Source organism: Tachypleus tridentatus, chromosome 8, assembly GCF_004210375.1.
Source record: "Tachypleus tridentatus isolate NWPU-2018 chromosome 8, ASM421037v1, whole genome shotgun sequence".
NCBI classification, from domain to species: domain Eukaryota; kingdom Metazoa; phylum Arthropoda; class Merostomata; order Xiphosura; family Limulidae; genus Tachypleus; species Tachypleus tridentatus.
The window spans coordinates 45,348,867-45,368,769 of record NC_134832.1 but is presented as its reverse complement, the minus strand read 5'-3'; the positions used below and the strand labels follow the sequence as shown (position 1 = coordinate 45,368,769).

General features: G+C 29.7%; 1 protein-coding gene across 3 annotated transcripts in view; it reads left to right on the top strand.

Annotated features, from left to right (window-relative positions):
* Nucleotides 1-19,903, top strand: part of LOC143222331 (E3 ubiquitin-protein ligase SHPRH) — a 70,419-nt gene that overhangs the window by 34,947 nt on the left and 15,569 nt on the right. For all 3 annotated transcript variants that reach the window (XM_076448739.1, XM_076448740.1, XM_076448741.1), the window contains exons 11-19: nt 277-450; nt 2,115-2,197; nt 5,594-5,688; nt 6,984-7,695; nt 11,103-11,279; nt 12,114-12,310; nt 15,796-15,866; nt 17,320-17,463; nt 17,632-17,733. In XM_076448739.1, the coding sequence (XP_076304854.1) occupies nt 277-450; nt 2,115-2,197; nt 5,594-5,688; nt 6,984-7,695; nt 11,103-11,279; nt 12,114-12,310; nt 15,796-15,866; nt 17,320-17,463; nt 17,632-17,733 (1,755 nt within the window). The remainder of the gene's footprint in view (nt 1-276; nt 451-2,114; nt 2,198-5,593; nt 5,689-6,983; nt 7,696-11,102; nt 11,280-12,113; nt 12,311-15,795; nt 15,867-17,319; nt 17,464-17,631; nt 17,734-19,903) is intronic.

The following is a 19,903-nucleotide window of genomic DNA, read 5'->3' as shown; positions in this document are numbered from 1 at the left end:
TTAAATAATAAGATTCAGAAGGAAGTTACTTTGTACTCAAAAGTTTTAATTATGAAACATAAAAAAACAATTTTTCTTTGGGGCATGATATCATCTGGTGATCAGTGTCATTACTAAAAAAATTTCAAAGAAAAAAGAATGTTGTATAATTGCTTTTATGAAATCCATATAGATGGAAACACTAACTGTTAACTTGATGAGCAACTTTTATTAAGTGTTTTAAACGGAAAAGATACTTTAATGTACACAAAATGATTGAATTATTTGCTCTCACAGATTGGTATTCCACATCAAGAAGAAATTCTTCATTGGCTGGAGTTTTCTCCTGTTGAAAATCATTTCTACAAGTCTCAGCATCAGCAGTGCTCAATTAAAGTTAGGGAAATTTTAAGGAAGTTTGGTAACTTGGATATTAAACTGAGTTGTTTGGATAGGCAAACCATGTCAAAGGTGAATAGATGTACCCACTATAAAGACTCAATAAATTGCTCCTAAATACACATTAATGTACATACCATATTAAATTGTATATCAGTACTTTTTAATCTCAGTACTGTAAAATATTTCTCATGCATTGTTAATAAAACCATTGTTGTTCTTATTTGTTATTAATATTTAGAGAGTTTACAAGTATGACAACTTCACATGTACCTTTATCCTTTGAATATTGGTGTGTGTCATGAACTTCATAGAATTGCATTCAACATTTAATTAAACAACTTTTTATCAATGTATTTACATAAACTTGGCTTCAAAACATAGTTTATGGTTAAAATTCTTAGAGAATCTAAGTTTTTAATTTCTTAACTTTAAAAGTAAGTATTTACATAAATTCTTAATTTGCAACTCTTACAGTCACCTGACTTAGTGACAGTATGATTTCTCATTTGTAGATTTTTGTATTTCTTTCTTTAGATACTGACTGTTATATTTTAAACTTCTTGTTCTACTTGAGATATCACAGTTTGTTCAACCCCCATTGACACACTTCTTCCATATCCTTTAAAAATATATATCACTCTTTCCTTGTCATGTTTATAACCAATAGAAAGATAATATTGTAATATTCAGGAAATATGTGTTCCTTTTCTTTTTTTTGGTTTAAGCAAAGATGATAATTTACGAGAAAAGCTTGATGCATGCTGAGTAAAGTTGTAGCTCTGAACATTTATAATTTTGTTAGAGAGAAGATAAATTACAGTAGTTTATTATACAGTCTAATCTAGTTAGTGATATGTTTTTGTGTTTTTTTAATTTATATTTGGAAACTGTAAATTATTTTTTGGACAACAAATTTAGTAGGAAAAATTAGAGTCATAAAAACAGGGATAGCTTTTGACCAAACACAAATTGGTCAACAGCAAAGATAAGTTCTAGGTTTCTTGTTTTTTCATGTATATTTTTAAATTTATTTTGTATCTTTTTCTTAATAAATGTAACTAAAATGTAAAAATGAAAAAGTTTTAAGGTAAGATAATAATACTCCAATGAAAAAAGTAAATAATTATTACATCATCATTCCTCGTATTTATTCTGCTTCCACCTGATGATTTATGGCTTTTCACAGCAAGTAGGCATTTAAAGAACAATGAAGTTGTTGCAGTTAATAAATGTATAGATAAGAGAACAAGTATAGTTTTTACAGAAAGAAAAGTTGTATTATTATTTCAGAAGGTTTTAGAGGTTATGAAGTGATGTAAGAAAACTGTAAAATGAAAAAGTATTTTTATTCTTAACTTGAAAATAATCTTTAAGAATGACTCAGTAAAGGCTTTGTTTATTTAGAGATAAAGCTTTAATAAAAACACTTAATTACAAAATCTGATTTTTTTTGAGTTCAACAGACTCTAAAAGTTTGTCAAATTTTGTGAGGGTATACTTTGTTACTTGATAGTTATAGTATTGAAGGTTTGGTGTAACTACAGAAAAAATATAGCTGTAAACTGTGTTCATTACATAGTATTATTGGAGTTAGATATTTAACTCAATTAAAATTCAGTTTTATCAGCTCTTAGGTTAAAACATAAAAGAATAAGATAAATGACTTATTTATTTCAAACCTTATATTATCTGTAGAGAAGCTGTAATAAATAGATGATAGTGTCATCTTTTAGGTTCTAAATCCTCTTCGACGATTGCGACAGGCCTGTTGTCACCCCCAAGCAGTCCGTGGTCAGTTTTTACCAATACATAAAAGGTGAGCAAAGTTCTGTAAATGAATTATAATTTAGAAAAACAATATAGAAAGTGAATGTTACAAAGTATTATGCCAAAATAACATGAACTTGTGTAGGTTTCTGGTTAAAAGTGCATATGAAAAGAATTTCAAAACAGTTTTAAATCTTGTACATCATCATAGATGAGACCTTTTATTAAGTTACTGGTTTTCAGAATGTACAGGATGAGAAAGAGAGCATATTATTCAGAAGCACTTAAAATGCTAGCCTCTTTGGCTTTAGAGGAAGTCAAGACTGGAAGTTAATAGTATGACTTGTATTTAACCAAAAAACAAAACAAAAGTGTAAAATTCAAATACTATGTGAGTGGCATGAAATTACAAGAGATTAATGAACAAAAAGTTATTGCTTCTTTTACTTATAAAAAACTTTTAAGAGAGACTGCTATGAGCGTTATGAATCTAACTTGTAAGACAAGATATTTCTCACAGAAAATAGTGGTTCTCAATTTTTTTCTACTGAAGTACGTTTAAAATGACCTTCAAGCATCCAAGTACTTCACCCTATAACAGTCTTAAAAATGCTAAATTTGATTTTCATTTAACCATAATTGACAAATTTTGTTTAAATGATTTTCAAGAGTAGCTCACATATCACTTCTTAACTTTAATGTACCCCTGAGAGTTATGTGTGTGTACCACTGTTGTTGTGAATCTTTCTGTGACTTTAGTTCTAGTCTCATATCAGCCAGTGTTTTCCCTGTGTCATACTATTTTATTGTTTATATTCTTCATGATGACAATTATCAGTAGACAGAATTTGCTTTAGAAAAAGGAGCTAAAAGTTTGGATAACTTGAACTTTGTTTTAGACTTGTTTTCTCTACCCATTAATTAGTGAGGACATTTTCTGAAGACAGGATCAGGACTAACTGATTCTTTCTTTCTGTAGTAATATTGTTCAGTATATTTCTTGCTAAAGTTCTAGGCCATGTGCTCTCTGCCAAGTGGCTAATGAAGACATCATATGAAAATTAAATGCAAGACTTGCTGCTTTCTTTTTCAATGGATATTAACATATCTCATTGAAATTCTATAGTTTTAAGTTGATTAAAAGCAGTTACTAATAAATGGTACTTATAACAGGTTTTCTTTTCTCTGTGTTGAATACAATGTTGAATATAATAATTTAATAGTTGTTTTTTTGAGTGGTTAAAATTTTAAATTTTATTTTAGCTCCAGGTAGTGTTTTTGTTATCATAAAAGATCATGGTTTATTAGGTATCACATGAGGCCATATTCATTTTTTATTTCTTTAAACAACAAAGCTTCTTAACCATTTGTGGATTGCAGAACACCTTTCAGGTGTTGAATACTGTGATGATTTTTAACAGTGCCATTGTAGAGGCAATTATTTTGGTTCACATAGTGCTGATTTGTTAAGCCTACCTTTCTAAAGTCACAAAGCAAAGCTAGTTGTTCTTTCTTTCTTTGTTTTAGGAACATAAGGTAAAATCTGTGGCTGTGTTTTAAGTGCATGACAGTTTCTTAGTTCTAATAATGTATTTTGTGACTTTGGAAGAATGTTGCCTTGGCTTTGTTTGCAACATTCCTTCAAAAGTAGATTCCTTCTCTATTACTCACAGATATTAAACCCATTAAAAGCATGACTGGATGAAGTAAGTCATGACTTGACAATCCATTTCCTGTATATGTACTATCCAGTTCATTTGCCTCGAAGGTACTTTTCTACATAATTCTATGATAGTGCCACGTTTTTCTGGTGATGCATCAGTGGCTATTGCTGTGTATGTTAAATAACTTGTAATAACTTGTTTATACTAGTTAGGTCTTATTTAACTCCCAGTTGTATTCATATCTGAAATGCTAGCATATTTTCCTGTCCAGCACATTAAAATAATGCTGTGATAAGTCAGCTGTATAATGTTAGAGCCAGAAAGATATTGAGAAAATTCTGGACCAAAGTAAAGAATGGTAATGTGGAATATCATGTTATTCATAGGAATTTGAATTATTAATTATGTAATGCCTTTTGGAGTGTTCCTGTTGCTGAAGGACAGAAGTGCACATAAATTTATAGAAAACATATTTGTAGTCATTCTCACACAATTATTTTTTCACTTACTTAAATAAATTGATTATTTAAATTTATTTAACCCTATACATAATTTTTTTTATAATTAATGAATTTAGAGTTTGGATGGTTTTCAATATTCTGTGAATTTTATGACTTTTTTTTTAGTGTAAAATGGAAATCTAGGAGGAAAGTTGAAACATTTTCTTAACAAAAAAACAAAACATTTGAGCTTGTAACTTCAGAGCAAGTATACAGTATTGGACCAGTTATTGGGTGACCTTGAATATAAGGTGATCCTCATTTTCAGAAACCATGGGATAGAATAAAATTCTCATAATGTCCTTTTTTAGGTCTGGACAATTAATATCATAACTAAAAAGTATGCAGATGGTATTTAAAATACCATAAGATATTGTAAAATAAATATATATATAAATGAAGATATGATAGATTTTAAATGTATAAAATACAGTTAATAAAACCTTCTGATTGACAACTAAAAATGTCACCTTATTTATAATTTTGGTATGTTGAAAAAGCTATTTTTATGATGTGCTAGTGAATCTCAGTACAAAGAAACTGTTTATATTGTTTCTTGAATTAAAACAAATATTAAAATAACTAATAGAAAGCTTTATAAAATAGTGTAGGAAAAATACAAGTGTCAGCAATTGAAATCTACAACAAAAGTTGGCATTTGTGTTTCTTTAATGGTTGTCTTTTCAGAAATAACTTTTTGGATTCTTAAAACTGAGAATTCATACAGTTATCACATATAAATATAAGAAATGTGAGTTTACAGAAGCTATATATTCTGTAGAGTGGCTCAAACTTCATACAATTTGTTTTGATAGTTTGTTTTTGAAAATACAGTAAAACCTTTTACTAGATACATTGAATTAACACTCCAAGACATTTAAGGGGTAATATGAATATGTAAATCTTTTGTTGCTGGATTTTCAAGGCTTTTATACAGAAGGAAATATTAGTAATTGGCAAAATTTAAATGTTCATATTTTAATAAAAATTGAGATAAACTGTCTTGCCTTAATACAGTATCTGTATTTTGGTTAATTAACATATGTCTGTTTATGAAAGTACATTGAAATGAGGTACACACACTCAGATTTGAATCTACATTATTACTGCAAATTATTCATTTAAATTTTGAAAGTAAATTTTTTATGCAGGGTTTTGATGAAGTTTTATCTATATTTTAAAAAGTGTTACATATTCATTTAAATAGTTTTAAACCAACATTGTTTATTGTAAGTAATATTATATAATTTTGATGTAATTAATGTTTATTTATGTATAAAGTACCATGACAATGGAAGAACTTTTAACTTCACTCATTAAAAAAACCAAGCTTGAATGCGAAGAGGCTCATCGACAGTTAATAGCTGCTCTCAATGGTGAGTTTATTCAGTATCACTTTAAAAATCTATTGTTAATTAAAGAAATTTATTTCTTTGTGTATTTTGACCTCATGGTAGCCGCATATTGTACTGTTTCTGATCTCTTCCTTTTTGTGGCCCAGCATGGCAAGGTGGTTAAGGCACTCAACTTGCAATCCGAGGGTTGCGGCTTCAAATCCCTGTCACACCAAACATACACACCTTTCAGCTGTGGAGGCATTATAATGTGATGGTCAATCCCACTATTCATGGGTAAAAGAATAGTCCAAGAGTTGGTGGTAGGTGGTGATGACTAGCTGCCTTCCCTCTAGTCTTACACTGCTAAATTAGGGATGGCTAGCGCAGATAGCGCTCATGTAGCCTTGCACAAAATTCAAAACATACCATATCACTTCCATTTTGCACCAGTTTGAATGTGTGAAAACAACAGAATGTTATCAGCTAAAATCTACAGAATGATTGATTGTCAAAAGTATTGGGTTTTCTTCAAGTACTTTGTGAAATATAACTTTATTTAATAACATATTATTCAACAAACTCAAAACAATATGTACCTGTGTTTTGTTTAAAATGTTCATTAACTTATAAATTACTGACATTTTTTTATTCTCCACTCACCCTTGATTATATCACATATTACATCATATCTGTAATATTTAAGAGATATAACACCCACTTTAAAAAAATATTGAGAAAATTGTGGGAAATCACTTTTTCTATGTCAAATACATAGCACATTCTGCAATACTTAGTGGGATTAATTAAATATTAATGGAGGAATATTTTATTAAGTATAACTTGCATGCTACTAAAGGCTCTGTAACCAACAAAGCCACAGATACACAAATAATTTTGTCAATAAATAGCATAATTTATACATGCTAAACTGATGTGAGCCACATGTGTTAAGTGAATTTTTATTTCCAATTTATAAAATAATTCTGATGGGAAAAAAAAATGTCAATGCAATAATATTTTTACATAGTGCAATGTGCACAGTCTTATCGGTTTGTTTGTTCAGTTTTTCACTCTGTAAAGCTATTTTTTATTGCACGAAATTCAAAGTTGTCATTTTTGTTTACTAACAGTTTTAAAAGAAGTTTTGTATACTTTGGCTTTCATTGTGACAAGGTGATAAATAATTAATTCCTTTTAATTTATATCATTAAGTGAAAGTCAAGATGCATCATATGACGAGTGTTCAGCACTGTGTGTATTCTATTTCTCTTTGTCAGTGAGCATTTAATCTGGTATGCTGTAGAGTTGAAAAGTGTTTTTGGTGTCTTATTCAGGCTTAGCTGCTATACATATCATTCAGGAAGAATTATGTGAAGCAGCAGAGAAATATCGAGAGGTCTTACGTTCAGTTGATGACTGTGGACAACACTTAAAGATTGATAAACCTCAACAGATCCATGCACTTCACAATCTTGCAGAACTCTTGAGTGGAAAGATCCATGCAGGTAGAGGAAATAAAGATGGTGACCATGCTTTCGAAAATTCAAATGATAAATCGGATCATAGTAATAGTAAAATTAGAGAATCTCCTGACCATCCAAAACAGTTCTCTGAGGCTGAAATTAAAATTCCAGCACAAGATAATTTGGATCAAGAGGTGCAACATTTGGCTTCCAGTGACAGCAGCACTTGTTATGAGGAGACTCAGAAATATCCAATGTCAGTGCCAGTTTCTAATGTCAATCCACCTCCTGGTATTGGTCGGACCCTGCGAGATGAGAGTCTTTATGAAGAAGCCAAGAAGTTGCGATCTTCTTACTTGGATAAATATAACAGCCAAATTCAAAATTCATTAGAATTTCTTGACAAGGCCACCACTGCAGTTCGTGAAAATTGTTCTCAGTTTTGGAGTAAGGATGCTAATCAGTGGTGGTTGGCTGCTTTGAAACACCTTTGTAATGTTGGTGAAGATGAAGTATTTATTGATAAGATAAAAGATGAATTAACAGGAAACAGAAACTCTGGGCTGACTTCAGTTGCTCACAGGTAGGTTAAGTTTGTTTCAGTGACTGTGCGACTCAAATGTTTAGTTGATAAGAAGTTGTAGTAGAGCTCATGGTCATGATTTATATCAGGGACATGTCCCCTCACTTTTTCCAGTTGAGGAATTCATTTTTCATAGCTATATGAACAGCAGTTGTTTATTTTTCATTAGAGGCTAAATTAATAATTAGTTACACTAGAACCTAACAAAAATGCAATATCAAATAATTATTTAGATAATTAAGACTATTTTTTCAAAACTTGTATTTTCTACTTCTGTAATAATAATTTATTGATGTGAGATCTGAGATCTTAATGGCTAATTACAATCATCATACAGTGTGACTGACTATTCTTTTTTTAACACATGTATCATGTTTCATGTGTTAAAGTGAAATTTAGTTTTTCTTATGTTTCTCATTAAAGTGTTATTAGGTATATAGGTTTTAGAAGTTTGATTTTAGTTATCTGTTAGTGTTTAAAAAATATATAATTATTCATGTTGTAGTTCCTCATATTTATCCTCCACAGCTGTATGTCTAAGAAATCACACTGCTAGAAACTGAGTTTTGACACCTGTTGTGGGCAGAGCACAGATAGCCCATTGTGTAGCTTTGTGCTTAATTCCCAACAAATCAAATCTTCACATTTAAAAAAGGCTAATATGTTGATGTTTGAAAGTACCTGCAATGAGTTTTGCAAGTTCTTGTTAGAGCCACTTTCAGGTTTTTCATTGTGTTCATTGGTATGGGCCCATTACTTGTTTGTTTTTTGTTACCAAGAAATAAATACTTTTGAATTCACACAATGTTGTCATTCATCATGTTATTGGCTACACAATCAGCTGTTGTTCACATATACAGATGACTTTGTGGGATTTTATTGACTGCTTCGATTCTGATAATTAATGCTAATTGACTTTAACTAGTGATGTTACACACACAATAATATGACATTTTCCAACTATATTGTTGCATACTGACATCAAGTATTTGTAACTTAGAAACTAACTTTTTAAAAATTTAAATTATTACAAAATTAAATATTATTTATTAGCTAATGTAGATTAGCAAAAACTTTTAACAGGTTTGATTATGATCCAAATTGTATTAAATAAACTACTTTCTGACTGGCATGAGGGTGCAAGAGCTGCCATATTGATTGAAAGTTGTAGTTCAGTGACACCTTGTGAATGCATCTTAGTTTACCCAAGAAAATTTTTTTTGAGAAGAACAAATTAATGTTTATTTTAAACAAAGAACCAAGATACAGCATCAGCTTGCTAAAAGCTCCTGTGAACTATTTGGTGAGGGCTGTTGTTTATAGTTCTCATAAATTTTGCAAACATGAAGGACTGGTTTTGTATGAGACAAGATATTTTAATGAAAGCAATTCAAAATGAGGTATTTGATGATAAAAACAAATTATAGTTTTATTCAGATTCCCAGCTTGCCCCTAAAGAAGAAAGGTCCACCTTTTGAAAGTGCTTGGGTTATAGGATTTTTTATTTAATTTCTGTCAAGTCTTCTTGAACTTGCATATTTTTATTATATCATGAGATGCTTTTATTCATCTATTAGTGAAAGATCTTAGACAAAAACTGACATAAACCAAATTATATATAAATTGCCCAATTTATGAGGTTACATATAATGTTATGGACTTTAAAATTACCTAAAAACAAAAAATATATTGTGATGATAGTTATTGAACTCTATAAATAAGCTCTGTGTTATCACTTCCTTAAAAAAAAACCTAACCTCAACTTGAATAATGATATGGTTGTCCGATAAGGTGTAAAGTTAGTTCATAACATTCAACCACCTACAGTGGTTTAATTTAAGAAACAGAACTACAAGTCAAGAGTTCAATTTAAGTAGCTCAAAAAGAAGTTTAACTTACATTAAACTGAGTAAAAGTAATTCAGGCTCAAAAGTGTAGTGCCCAGTTTTGAAGCCCCATTTTCTAGGTTTGAAAGAGCCTCAATGGACAGCATTATTATTATGATTAGGCTGGCATGTGATATCCTTGGCCAGCAGCTTCCTGGCTTCTTCAAAGTTTGAGCAGATGAACCAGTATCCTGACTGATGGTCCCTAATTGATGTGACAGAAAGACTTAGGGTCCCCTTTGTCATTATATCTTGATTTATAAAAGCATCACAAGACCTAAACAACTTAGACTCTCGAAGTAGGCATCTAGACATATTTCTCTTGTGGATTCTGAAGATATTAGATAGTAGATGTTTAAAGGCATTTAGGCATTAATTCAGTTTGGTTGTGTGAATAAAGATAAGAAAGCTTAAGTAACATTTATCAGGTTTATTTATTTCTTCAAATAAAGAGGGCAAATCTTTCTATACACAGGAGAGTAAGTTTGATTAACTTGGGAGAAAAAAATCAATGAATCTATAATTACTTCAACAGTCACCTTAAGAAATATATAGTTATAAAACAAATACCAATGAAGTATTAAAAAAATGAACTGCTATTTTGTGTGTGATATTTTTTACATGGGTTCTTCATTCAACAAATACTTTCAGTATTTCTCTCACTAATTTTGCTGCCAATGATAAGCAACACAGTTTTGCAATATTTCCTAAAAATATATTTCTTTCTGCCAGTTATCTCAAAATAGTCTCTGAAAAGAAAATTTGCATCCACTAAATTTTAACAAATTGTTCAGAACATGCAAATTCTTGTTTTTCTAAAACAATGAAAAATAACTTAGTTCACAGTATTCTAAATTACACTTGTAGAAAAAGTATAAATGAACATCGGTTTTTATTTATGATCAGTATTCACTTTTTGATCATCTACGGTGATCGATTTCAATCCACATCAACACAGACCAAGAGGTGATAAAAATCTTCAAACCAAACTTAAATTGTAACCAACATCACAGATGATGGTAAGCAGCTTCATGGAGTATGCCTCCAAACACCTCTACCAGAGGTAATTCTCTTAGCCTCGACTGGTAATAGTCCTATTTGTTACTTGATGTTATCTCTTTATCCAGTTCTTGCCATTCCCTTCAGGCACCATTCCAAACAGAACTTCCTTCTTGCTCAATAAATAAAGGTTTCATTTTTGAAATGTATCTAAAATATTAATAAGAAAGAAAAGAAAAGTGAACAAACCCAGATCTTGGTGTTAATACATTTTAAGGATAAAGAGATCTGTATATCCTGTTTGTAAGGCTAGCGTAAAATAGAATATACATTCAAGTTTGTGGTAAATGTTTACACAGTGCATTTTATTTTATGTTAACTTTATAAATAAATAGGTGTTGTAGGGAAGAAAGGTAGTTTTTGTGTTCAATAGATAATCCTGAAACTTTGTAATTTATTGTAAGAAAAGTGTTCATAACTGTAGTAATGCCAGTGTTTTAACTGTTACCCTTGATTGCACAGGTTTCGAGATATTCGTGGACTCCAGTATGTTCTCACTACTCTTCTGGATGAACTTAATGCTTCTCGCAGCAAGCTGTATGCTGCAGTGAAAAAACTACGTGCAACTCCATCTCAGAGTGATGTAAACAGTGCTGTTGATTGCCACCTTCGGCCTGCAGGAGGTTCCCATAGGATAAAGTTTGTATTCAATCTTGAAATATATTATGAGAGAGAAAATTTTGAACTATTTTTATTTCTGTTATTACATGTATTTTTATTATATTTATTAGATTATTAGATTAATTATATGATTATTTTATCAAGCATGATAAGTATCTTCTAAATTTATCAAACATTTTGAGGGGATAATTTAAGGACATATTCAAATATGATTCTGGAACTTTATTATATTTGCCTGATTTTAATCATATTTCCTAGTTCCCAGTACTAAATAAAAAGAGTAATTTTATTATAAATTTTTGTGGGTAGCTTTATGAAACACGTGGTAAAATGTATATTGCCAAAACAATATCACAAATTAAGTTTGTAAAAGTTTAAAAACCTCATCTTAATTATTAAGATATCTAATTAACCTGAAAATCAATTTGTATGTGGAGTATTCAACATTCTGTTCTGACTCCATGTGTTTGTGGACAAGGTTTTAGTAAAATTACTTAAAAAATTGATATTTTTTTGTGTACAAAAGACTTGTAAAGTTAACTGAACACTTGCTAAATTTTGTGAAGGTGTGTAAAACATATTAAAAGTTATAGTATGGTAACTAGTTACTTTGTTGTTCTGTAAAACAAATAATGCTGGAAAAATAATAAGTTGTTAAAACAAAACAAATGTTATTAGTATAATATATTGCCATAAAAATTAGTAAATTTATTGGTTATCTAATTTTTTTGAATGGTAATTTATGGAGGTTTATTATTTATAGGTTGCAAAGAAGTTAGTTGAAGAAATAATATAAAAGACAACTGAAATGGTGTATAAAAATTGTTGAGAAGGCTGTTTTTCTATTTTCAGATGCATTTATTGTAAAGTTCATGATTTGTTCAACCATTATGAAGGTCGAGTGTTCTGTTTTAAGGAAGATGTGTCAGTATCAGAACCTACAACCAGTGAAGAGGCATTATTTGCACCTCTTCGTCGAGGAACCTGGGCAGATAGTGAATTGGAATGTATTCTTAAAATACTCCTGAACTTTTCAAAACATCAAGGGGGTAGCTAAATATTTGCTAGCCTTCGTTTATTGTGTTATACATGTGTATATAACTTATTGTGTGAATTACTTTATCACAATTTTTTTATGATAATGTCTTAGTTTAAAGTTATCTTTCATTGGTTTCTTTCCCATTTTGCCATAACAGTGAATAAATTTATGAGAAGCACTTAATCATGAATTCTACTTATAGTACTTTTTTTATTCTATTGCTCCTTGTGTGAATAAAAAGATCATTAGGTAAATGTGGTGCTTCATAATGTTACATAATCTTAGTTTTATTTGTCTTGCTTCTCCTGCTTAATTGTAATAATTTAAATAATTTTTTTATATATATTTTTTGCAGTTTCTGCAGACTTGCATCATTTTGCAAAATGAAAATTTCTGTGCTTGCATTTTTCTTTCATAAATTTATTGGTTTTTATTTAACCTCTTAAATATGTGAAAGAAATTTCAGTTTATCTGCTATTTATCTCAAGCACTTTTTTACTGTTTGCCACACTGTTTATATAAAAATACACTTTTAAAAACTGCATATAATTTAGGTTTGGGAAAAACATGCACTTAATAAGTTCATTTCATTTTATCTTTACATTTAAACAAGGGATTGTATAAACAAAGTTGGTTAAGAAATCATGTAAGTACACTTTAACAGATAGTGTGTAAAACTTAAACAAAGTAGTTTCTGGATACAACTGAACAACATAATACCTAGACAGTTTTACAATGGATTTTGTAGATACACTTTATCAAGGTAGTGGCTAGTCACAGTTTAATAATAGTGTGTTTTAAACACACTTTATTGGGAAGGCTATCAAACTCAGTTTAATAAGAAAGGAACAACTTTTAAGATGGGAAGTAGTTTATTTTTTTCTATGTCTGTGGATAAAATACTTGATTCAAATAGGTACAGAGATATGAATGTTTGTTTTGTGTCACTAGACAACAGTTTAAAACTATGAGAATTCAAGGTATTTAAATTATGAAGAATGAATATTAACCCTGTTTTCATAAAAGAGGAACAAATACTGAAGTCTACATTTTGATGGTTGTCAATTGTCAATTTATTAACTTTTTTTTTTTTCTGAAAATGAATAAGATTCAATAATTATTCTTGTTTCAAGTTTTTTTTTTCTTTAAACAATCAAAAGTGTGACATCTCAAGCCAATAGGAGCAGGCAATACATGATTAACTAGATGCCCCCACTCATATAGGCTGAAATGTCAGTTTTAATTATTTAAAAGAAATATACAGCTGAGTGGTTCACATTGATAAATTTAATTTCCCAATGGGATATTTATCTTTTAATGCCCTTATTTTTTTGTGTATCTCCAGTAAATTTAAGATATAAACCTGTATGAAACAAGCTATAATTATGTCACTTTTTTTTATCCTGAATTGACCCTTTACGTAAATATCTTAGTTTTACATTCATTTGTAGTTTTATACATAAGGTTATCTAAGTAACTGTTAACTTCAGTCATTCATGTGACTAGTAAGCTGATAAACATTCATTGTCAACCTAAAGTTTGTTAGATAAAGAAAATATTTCAAGAGAATACCATTTCAAAATATTGTACTTTGAATCCTGAATTAATTTACTAATTTGAACCAAGTTGAAAGCATATTTGAAAAAAAAAGGTATTATTAAATTATCATTCATGTATGTAATTTTTAGTTCTGCATTTTAGATTATATGTGTGTTTGTGTGTGTGTGTTATATATGTTTATATATTTAATAACTTATCAAATATAAAAGTAAAACTGTATCACATGAAGGAACTTCAAAAAAGTACAATTTTGGAATGAGGGAATGGGAGAATAACTGTGGTAGTAGCAGCCACTCACTATTGGGGATATTCTGTTATCCACTAATCAAAGGTGAAAAACTGGTATAACTCAAACAACAATATGGATACTTCATCTCTTTACCAAATCATAGGTAAAAAAACTATACAAAGAACAGAACCTAGGGTAAGAAGTGTGAACTAGCTGTTAATCCCTCAGTGTTACTTGTAGATAATTAATATATAATTGATAAAAATTATATTTCACCTACCTAATTTTGTTCATACTTTTAACATTTGTTGTTCATGTAGTTTGGTGACATAAATAATATCTCAACCGATTGTGTCTTTCATATTCCAGCTGGCAAAAGAGCTCAACAGCACTGGATATAACAAATGTAGAGTGACAGACATACTGTTATACATTGTTCTTTACTTTCATTCATAGTCCTGGAATGGCCTGATAAGAGCTCGTTTTACAATGTGCAGTTTAAGGGTTCAAATTCCCACTCTGAACTTGCTCATCTTTTCATCCATACTGGCATTATAATGGTGCAGTAAACCCCATTATTTTTTGGTAAAAGAGTAGTCCAAGAGTTGGTGGTAGATGCTGTGCATTAGCTGCTTTCCCTTTCATCTATCACTGCTAAATTTGGGATGTCTAGCACAGATATATCATTTGTGTAGCTTTGGATGAAAATAAACCTAACTTTCACTCGTAAGTTGTTAGAATTATAAGAATCTCATTAAACTGAATTACCACCAGTAGCTTTAAATAGTGATATAACTATGTTGCTGTGAAACTTACTGCTTAAGGTTACAGTGTTATAAAATTTCAGTTTTTGACTTGATGGTAAATATATGAAACAGATTTACAACAATTATAAGGAAGCAATAATAAACAGCACCATAAAATACTGAAGAGAATACTTGTTGAACAAGGAAAGATATGACATTAGTTGTATCACTTGTACTGTGTTTTTAAAAGTGTGATAAACTCTTGAAAAGGTATGAAGAAAAAGAAGAAATCTCTTCACTTCAGTGTTAGTGACTGGCATATTTTAAATTGTAAATACCCCCAGACTATGGTACTTGACATTTGTGTATGTATTTGACCAATATACTTTCATGCTGTGTTAAAATTGAAATTGAGAAAATTTGTTGGAGTATGTGGCATGCTTCAAGCATTCCATGAATATGCATGTGAAATATTTATTATTATTGAAATTTGTTCTTTAAAGTTTAGACAAGTTAAATTACTCTGTAGAAATCACTAGATTGCTGTTTACTAGGATTTGTAGTGACCTGATGCTTAGTACATTAGGTTGCACTTACAGCTTTGACTGTCTCTTTCATAATGCTCCAAATCTTATTATTTAAATAGTTGGACAAAACCCTTGTAGCAGTAGTTGCTGATAGCTAGGGTGAGATATACCTGAACCTTATAGATTTGTGATGTCACAGTTTAGTTCATGTAGACATAAGGTGACATTCAAGTTGAATGTGAATGTTCCAGTTCCTGAAATAATTGTGCTTGTTGTGGTTGTCAAGCAGTGAGCTGAGGTTTCTCAGGAAATAACTGATAATAATCAGTCTTGAACATTTTATTTCTGTTGCCCATTAATCAAACTGATTAAAACATGTACATACCAAAATGCTCTTAAAACTGACTGCTTGGGACTTACTGTGTTTTTTCAGCTGACAACACTACCATTGAGGATGGCTCTCTCCACATCAAACTATTTGAAAACTACAAGAAAGAATTTAGGGTAACTTTTTTTTTTCTCATGACTGCATGTAGTTTCTAGAAATATCACTCTTTACATTTTCATATACTTCATTGTAAGGTATCAAACACTAATATTTATAAAAATGTTTACCACCTTTGTACGGTTAATGGTTAATTTGATAATCAACTGATTAATTCTGTATTTTCATGAGAACTAGAAAATATCCATAAATACTTTAACATGTTATATTTAACACCCTCTGTATGGGTAGATCAAAGTATGTATCTCAGCTTTTTAATGTTTAATTAAACTACCTTATTACCTTGGTATATGAATAACTTGACATCAAAACATAGATAATAAGTGAAATTTTAATAGAGGTTTTAGGTTCTTAATTTTGTAAATAAATATTTAAAAAATCCCCAGTCTCTCCTAGTATGAGAATTGCGACACTTGCATTAGAGATGATAGTAAACTTGGAACAAATGTTTCCGTAGTAAAATATTATTTCTAAAATAATTCCTCATAAAATTAAGAACTTAAAACTTAATATTATATTGCATTAAAATATGATTTATTAACTATATTTTGTTGCGAAGTTTATTCATATAAAATGATAATAAAGTAGTTAAATTTAGTTTTTGAATATAACCCGTAAAAGGTTGGACAATTCTCATTTTCACCTATCTGTAGCAAGTGAGTTATGGAAGGCTTTGTCTACACTGTTAAATTGTTATCATTTTTGAATAGTTATTTATTCTTACTTTGACAAGTTTAAGATTTTTACTTGCATTACTTGTTTTCTGCTTTGGCACAGATTGCAAGAAAATGTAAATTAGTCATAAACTTGTTTTGAGTGTGGGTTTTTTTCTGTTGAAAAGCACATGAAATATAAACCAAACCTACTGAAGAGGAGAAGGTAAAAACGGAAAATATAAATTGAGTACCAACCAGCATAAGTGTGACTTTTCCAGAAATTAATGTGAACAATATTTGATTTTGTGGGAATAGATCATTTTTCATATTTGATAAACTAATCAAAAACCTTTATCTACTATTCTAAACTTTTTACCTTGTGCACACTTTATACAACTAAAACTTAAGTTTTTTTGAGCAGTTAGATTTTCTGTTATTTTTTTATTTTGCACACAAGCTGTTAAACTATCTGCTAAACAGACAAGTTAAACATTTGAAAATGTAAAGAATAAACAGTAAGATATATTTTAATTAAAAGTGTAAAATAAAAATGAGGTAAAAATAATAAGAATTAGGTAATCTTGCATTTAGAACTTAAAAAAATTGTGTTAACTGAAAATATTTTCTTTATCTCGTAATATAGAAAGATGCAGGTCTAAAACGAAAATTTACCTTAAAAGTTTGAAAGTGTTAAGGATTCATACTTATAACCAAAGCCTTGTAATTTTATATAGCTGTGTGTGTGTTTGGATACCTACATATGTTAATAAATTTACTGAATGATTTTTTTTCCAAGGCATTGCGACGAGTGTGGATGCAGATTCACGATTATGCTTCAGCCGTAGATGAGGTTGATATGGCTACCATTAGACTGAGAATACGATATCCCAATGAACCAAAACCAGACCCTCCAATATCCTACATCCTTGAACCACAAGATGTGGGTATCCATCTTATGTTTTGAAATTTATGAACAAATGGCTGACATGTTTTCACATTCAACCACACACCTGATCAGGGAATGTTTGTGTTTATTCTAAATTGAACTCCTGTGATAGTTTTAATTGTAATACTGATCTAAACAGTCTCATCTCATTATCTGATACAGGTGGAACCTATGAAACTAAAGCTTTTATCTGAAAGGACTGTTGGACAAAATGAGCTAAGGAAGAAATTAGGGCAGTTTTTCTATCTTCAAAACCTAGCTAAGGTACTCTTAAAAATGTTTAACTGTATTAGAGTAGACTACTGTAAAATATATTTGGGAAATGTTTAGCTATCATGTTTGTTTATAAGTTCTTGATTGTGAAATATAGTGTAGAAATATTCTGTAAAACTACTGTATATGTAATTAAGTACAAAGGTTAACTCATTTCACTAAATTATCTATCTTGCATCTATCTTTAATCTATCTTGCATTTTTGAGTATTATATGAAATATTTGTGATAGAGTAAGGTATTGTTTTTGTCACTCCATTTGTTGTGTTTTAATACTCAATATTGAACTTACTAAGATAAACGTTTATACAGGTAAAATTAAGAATTATAACAAAGAAAAAATTAGTTGTATGGTTTTAACCTTGAATTAGTTGTTATACTGAAATATTTTAGGTTCTGATTAATATATTAGATATAATTACAAGTGAACACATTTCTAATTTGATGAAGTGTTCTTTTTTTTATTCTAAAACAAAAGGAAGATTTGTAAGAAATGTTAGCTAGAACATGAACATGGTTGTTAAAAATTAAATGTAAATAAGAAAATGTATGCCACATTTGAATTTATATATTCTGAATTGCATTAAGTTATCTATTCTGACTTAAAAAATAATAATATTCTCATACTTGGTGGCATTATTTATCTTTTTATTTCTCACAGGGATCTCTTAGATTGATGAAATAATACCAGATTTTTTGTTGTTTTTTTAAGTATACAGCCATCTAATATTAGATCTTCAATCTGCCATCATATGGCTGGTTTTTTTGGGTTTTTTTCCTTTTTCTGTGGTAACTTAGAGATTATGTTTTAGATTGCTTGGATGGATCTTCATCAGGATTGTTGAAGATCTGCCCAGTAGTTCAGATATTATCTCCTGCTACAGGTTGATAATCTTAATAGACAAATCAAAATTTATTGTTACCAACTATATAAAACCTTGTTTAAGTGATACTTGTATTTTATTGTTATGCAACAGTCTTTTGTGATTTTCACATGCATGTAAATATTGTATTAGTTTTTGTCATCTGTAGGTTTCATCAGATCTCCTAGTTTTGATTCTAACCCCTTCAAGCATTTTATATCTGTGAAACACCTGTTATAAAATTCTACCAGACTGTTTTAACTCAACCAGTTTCATGTTTTTAAGATTTTAATCTAAGATAACTTTTGTGAAATATTTTGTTAGCGATGCCTTACAGGTTTTTATTTTCTCTAAGATTTTTTTCCTTAGTTCATCATTAAGAGTAAGGTTTCTAGTTTTAAGAATACAGATAAATATAAATGTAGGATACAGAACTACTAATTTCTTTTTCAATGCATATAACCAAATGTTATGAAATTGTAGAATATAAACCACTTAAATGGTTTTTGTTACAGGACTCCTATTTTGTGGGAATTGCACATGTTTAACCCATTCACTGCAGCCATTACCTGTATAGGTTTGATTTTTTTTTTCTTTCAGTGTGACTGTGCTGTTTATGGGATTCCATTTTTAAATTTTTCATGTCATCTAGTAAGAATTATGTACGAGTAAGGCACTCCCTATCCACCCAACAGTTGGTCAATCATTTTTGTTTTTTCTCATCAGTACCCCTATGATGTCAGCAAAATCCAATATATGGCACAGCTGCATTTTACAGAAGAAAGAAAATTTGACTTGTATATGTGACAGCCACAATGAATGGGTTAAATTAAATAATTCGTATTTTAGAATATTTTGTTGCAATAATATACATTCCAAGTCTAATCATTATTAAAATAAGAAATCAGAATCTTCAATTGTCTTTTAATTTCTCTGATTTAAAGTTAAATCTTTATTGTGCCTTTGAAAGGCATATAGGACCAATTATTTTCAAATTCTGGTTTCAAGTGACACAAGCATATGAGAATGCTCACCAATTTCCTGTGAAAGTGATGCTAGTCCATTTCAGGTTAACCCCTAGTTAATGTTCAAAATATTTTATTTTGAACTATATAATTCACTTCATGTTTAAAACTGAGACAAGGCTGTACAAGACCACTATACACATTATAGGCTGAATATTTAATCACTTACATTTCATATCACTTGACTGATTATCAGATGCTTGATTTTCATAGAAAAGCATATGTTTTGTGGGTTTGGTCAAATTACTCAACCATATTTTGACCAACTTAACAT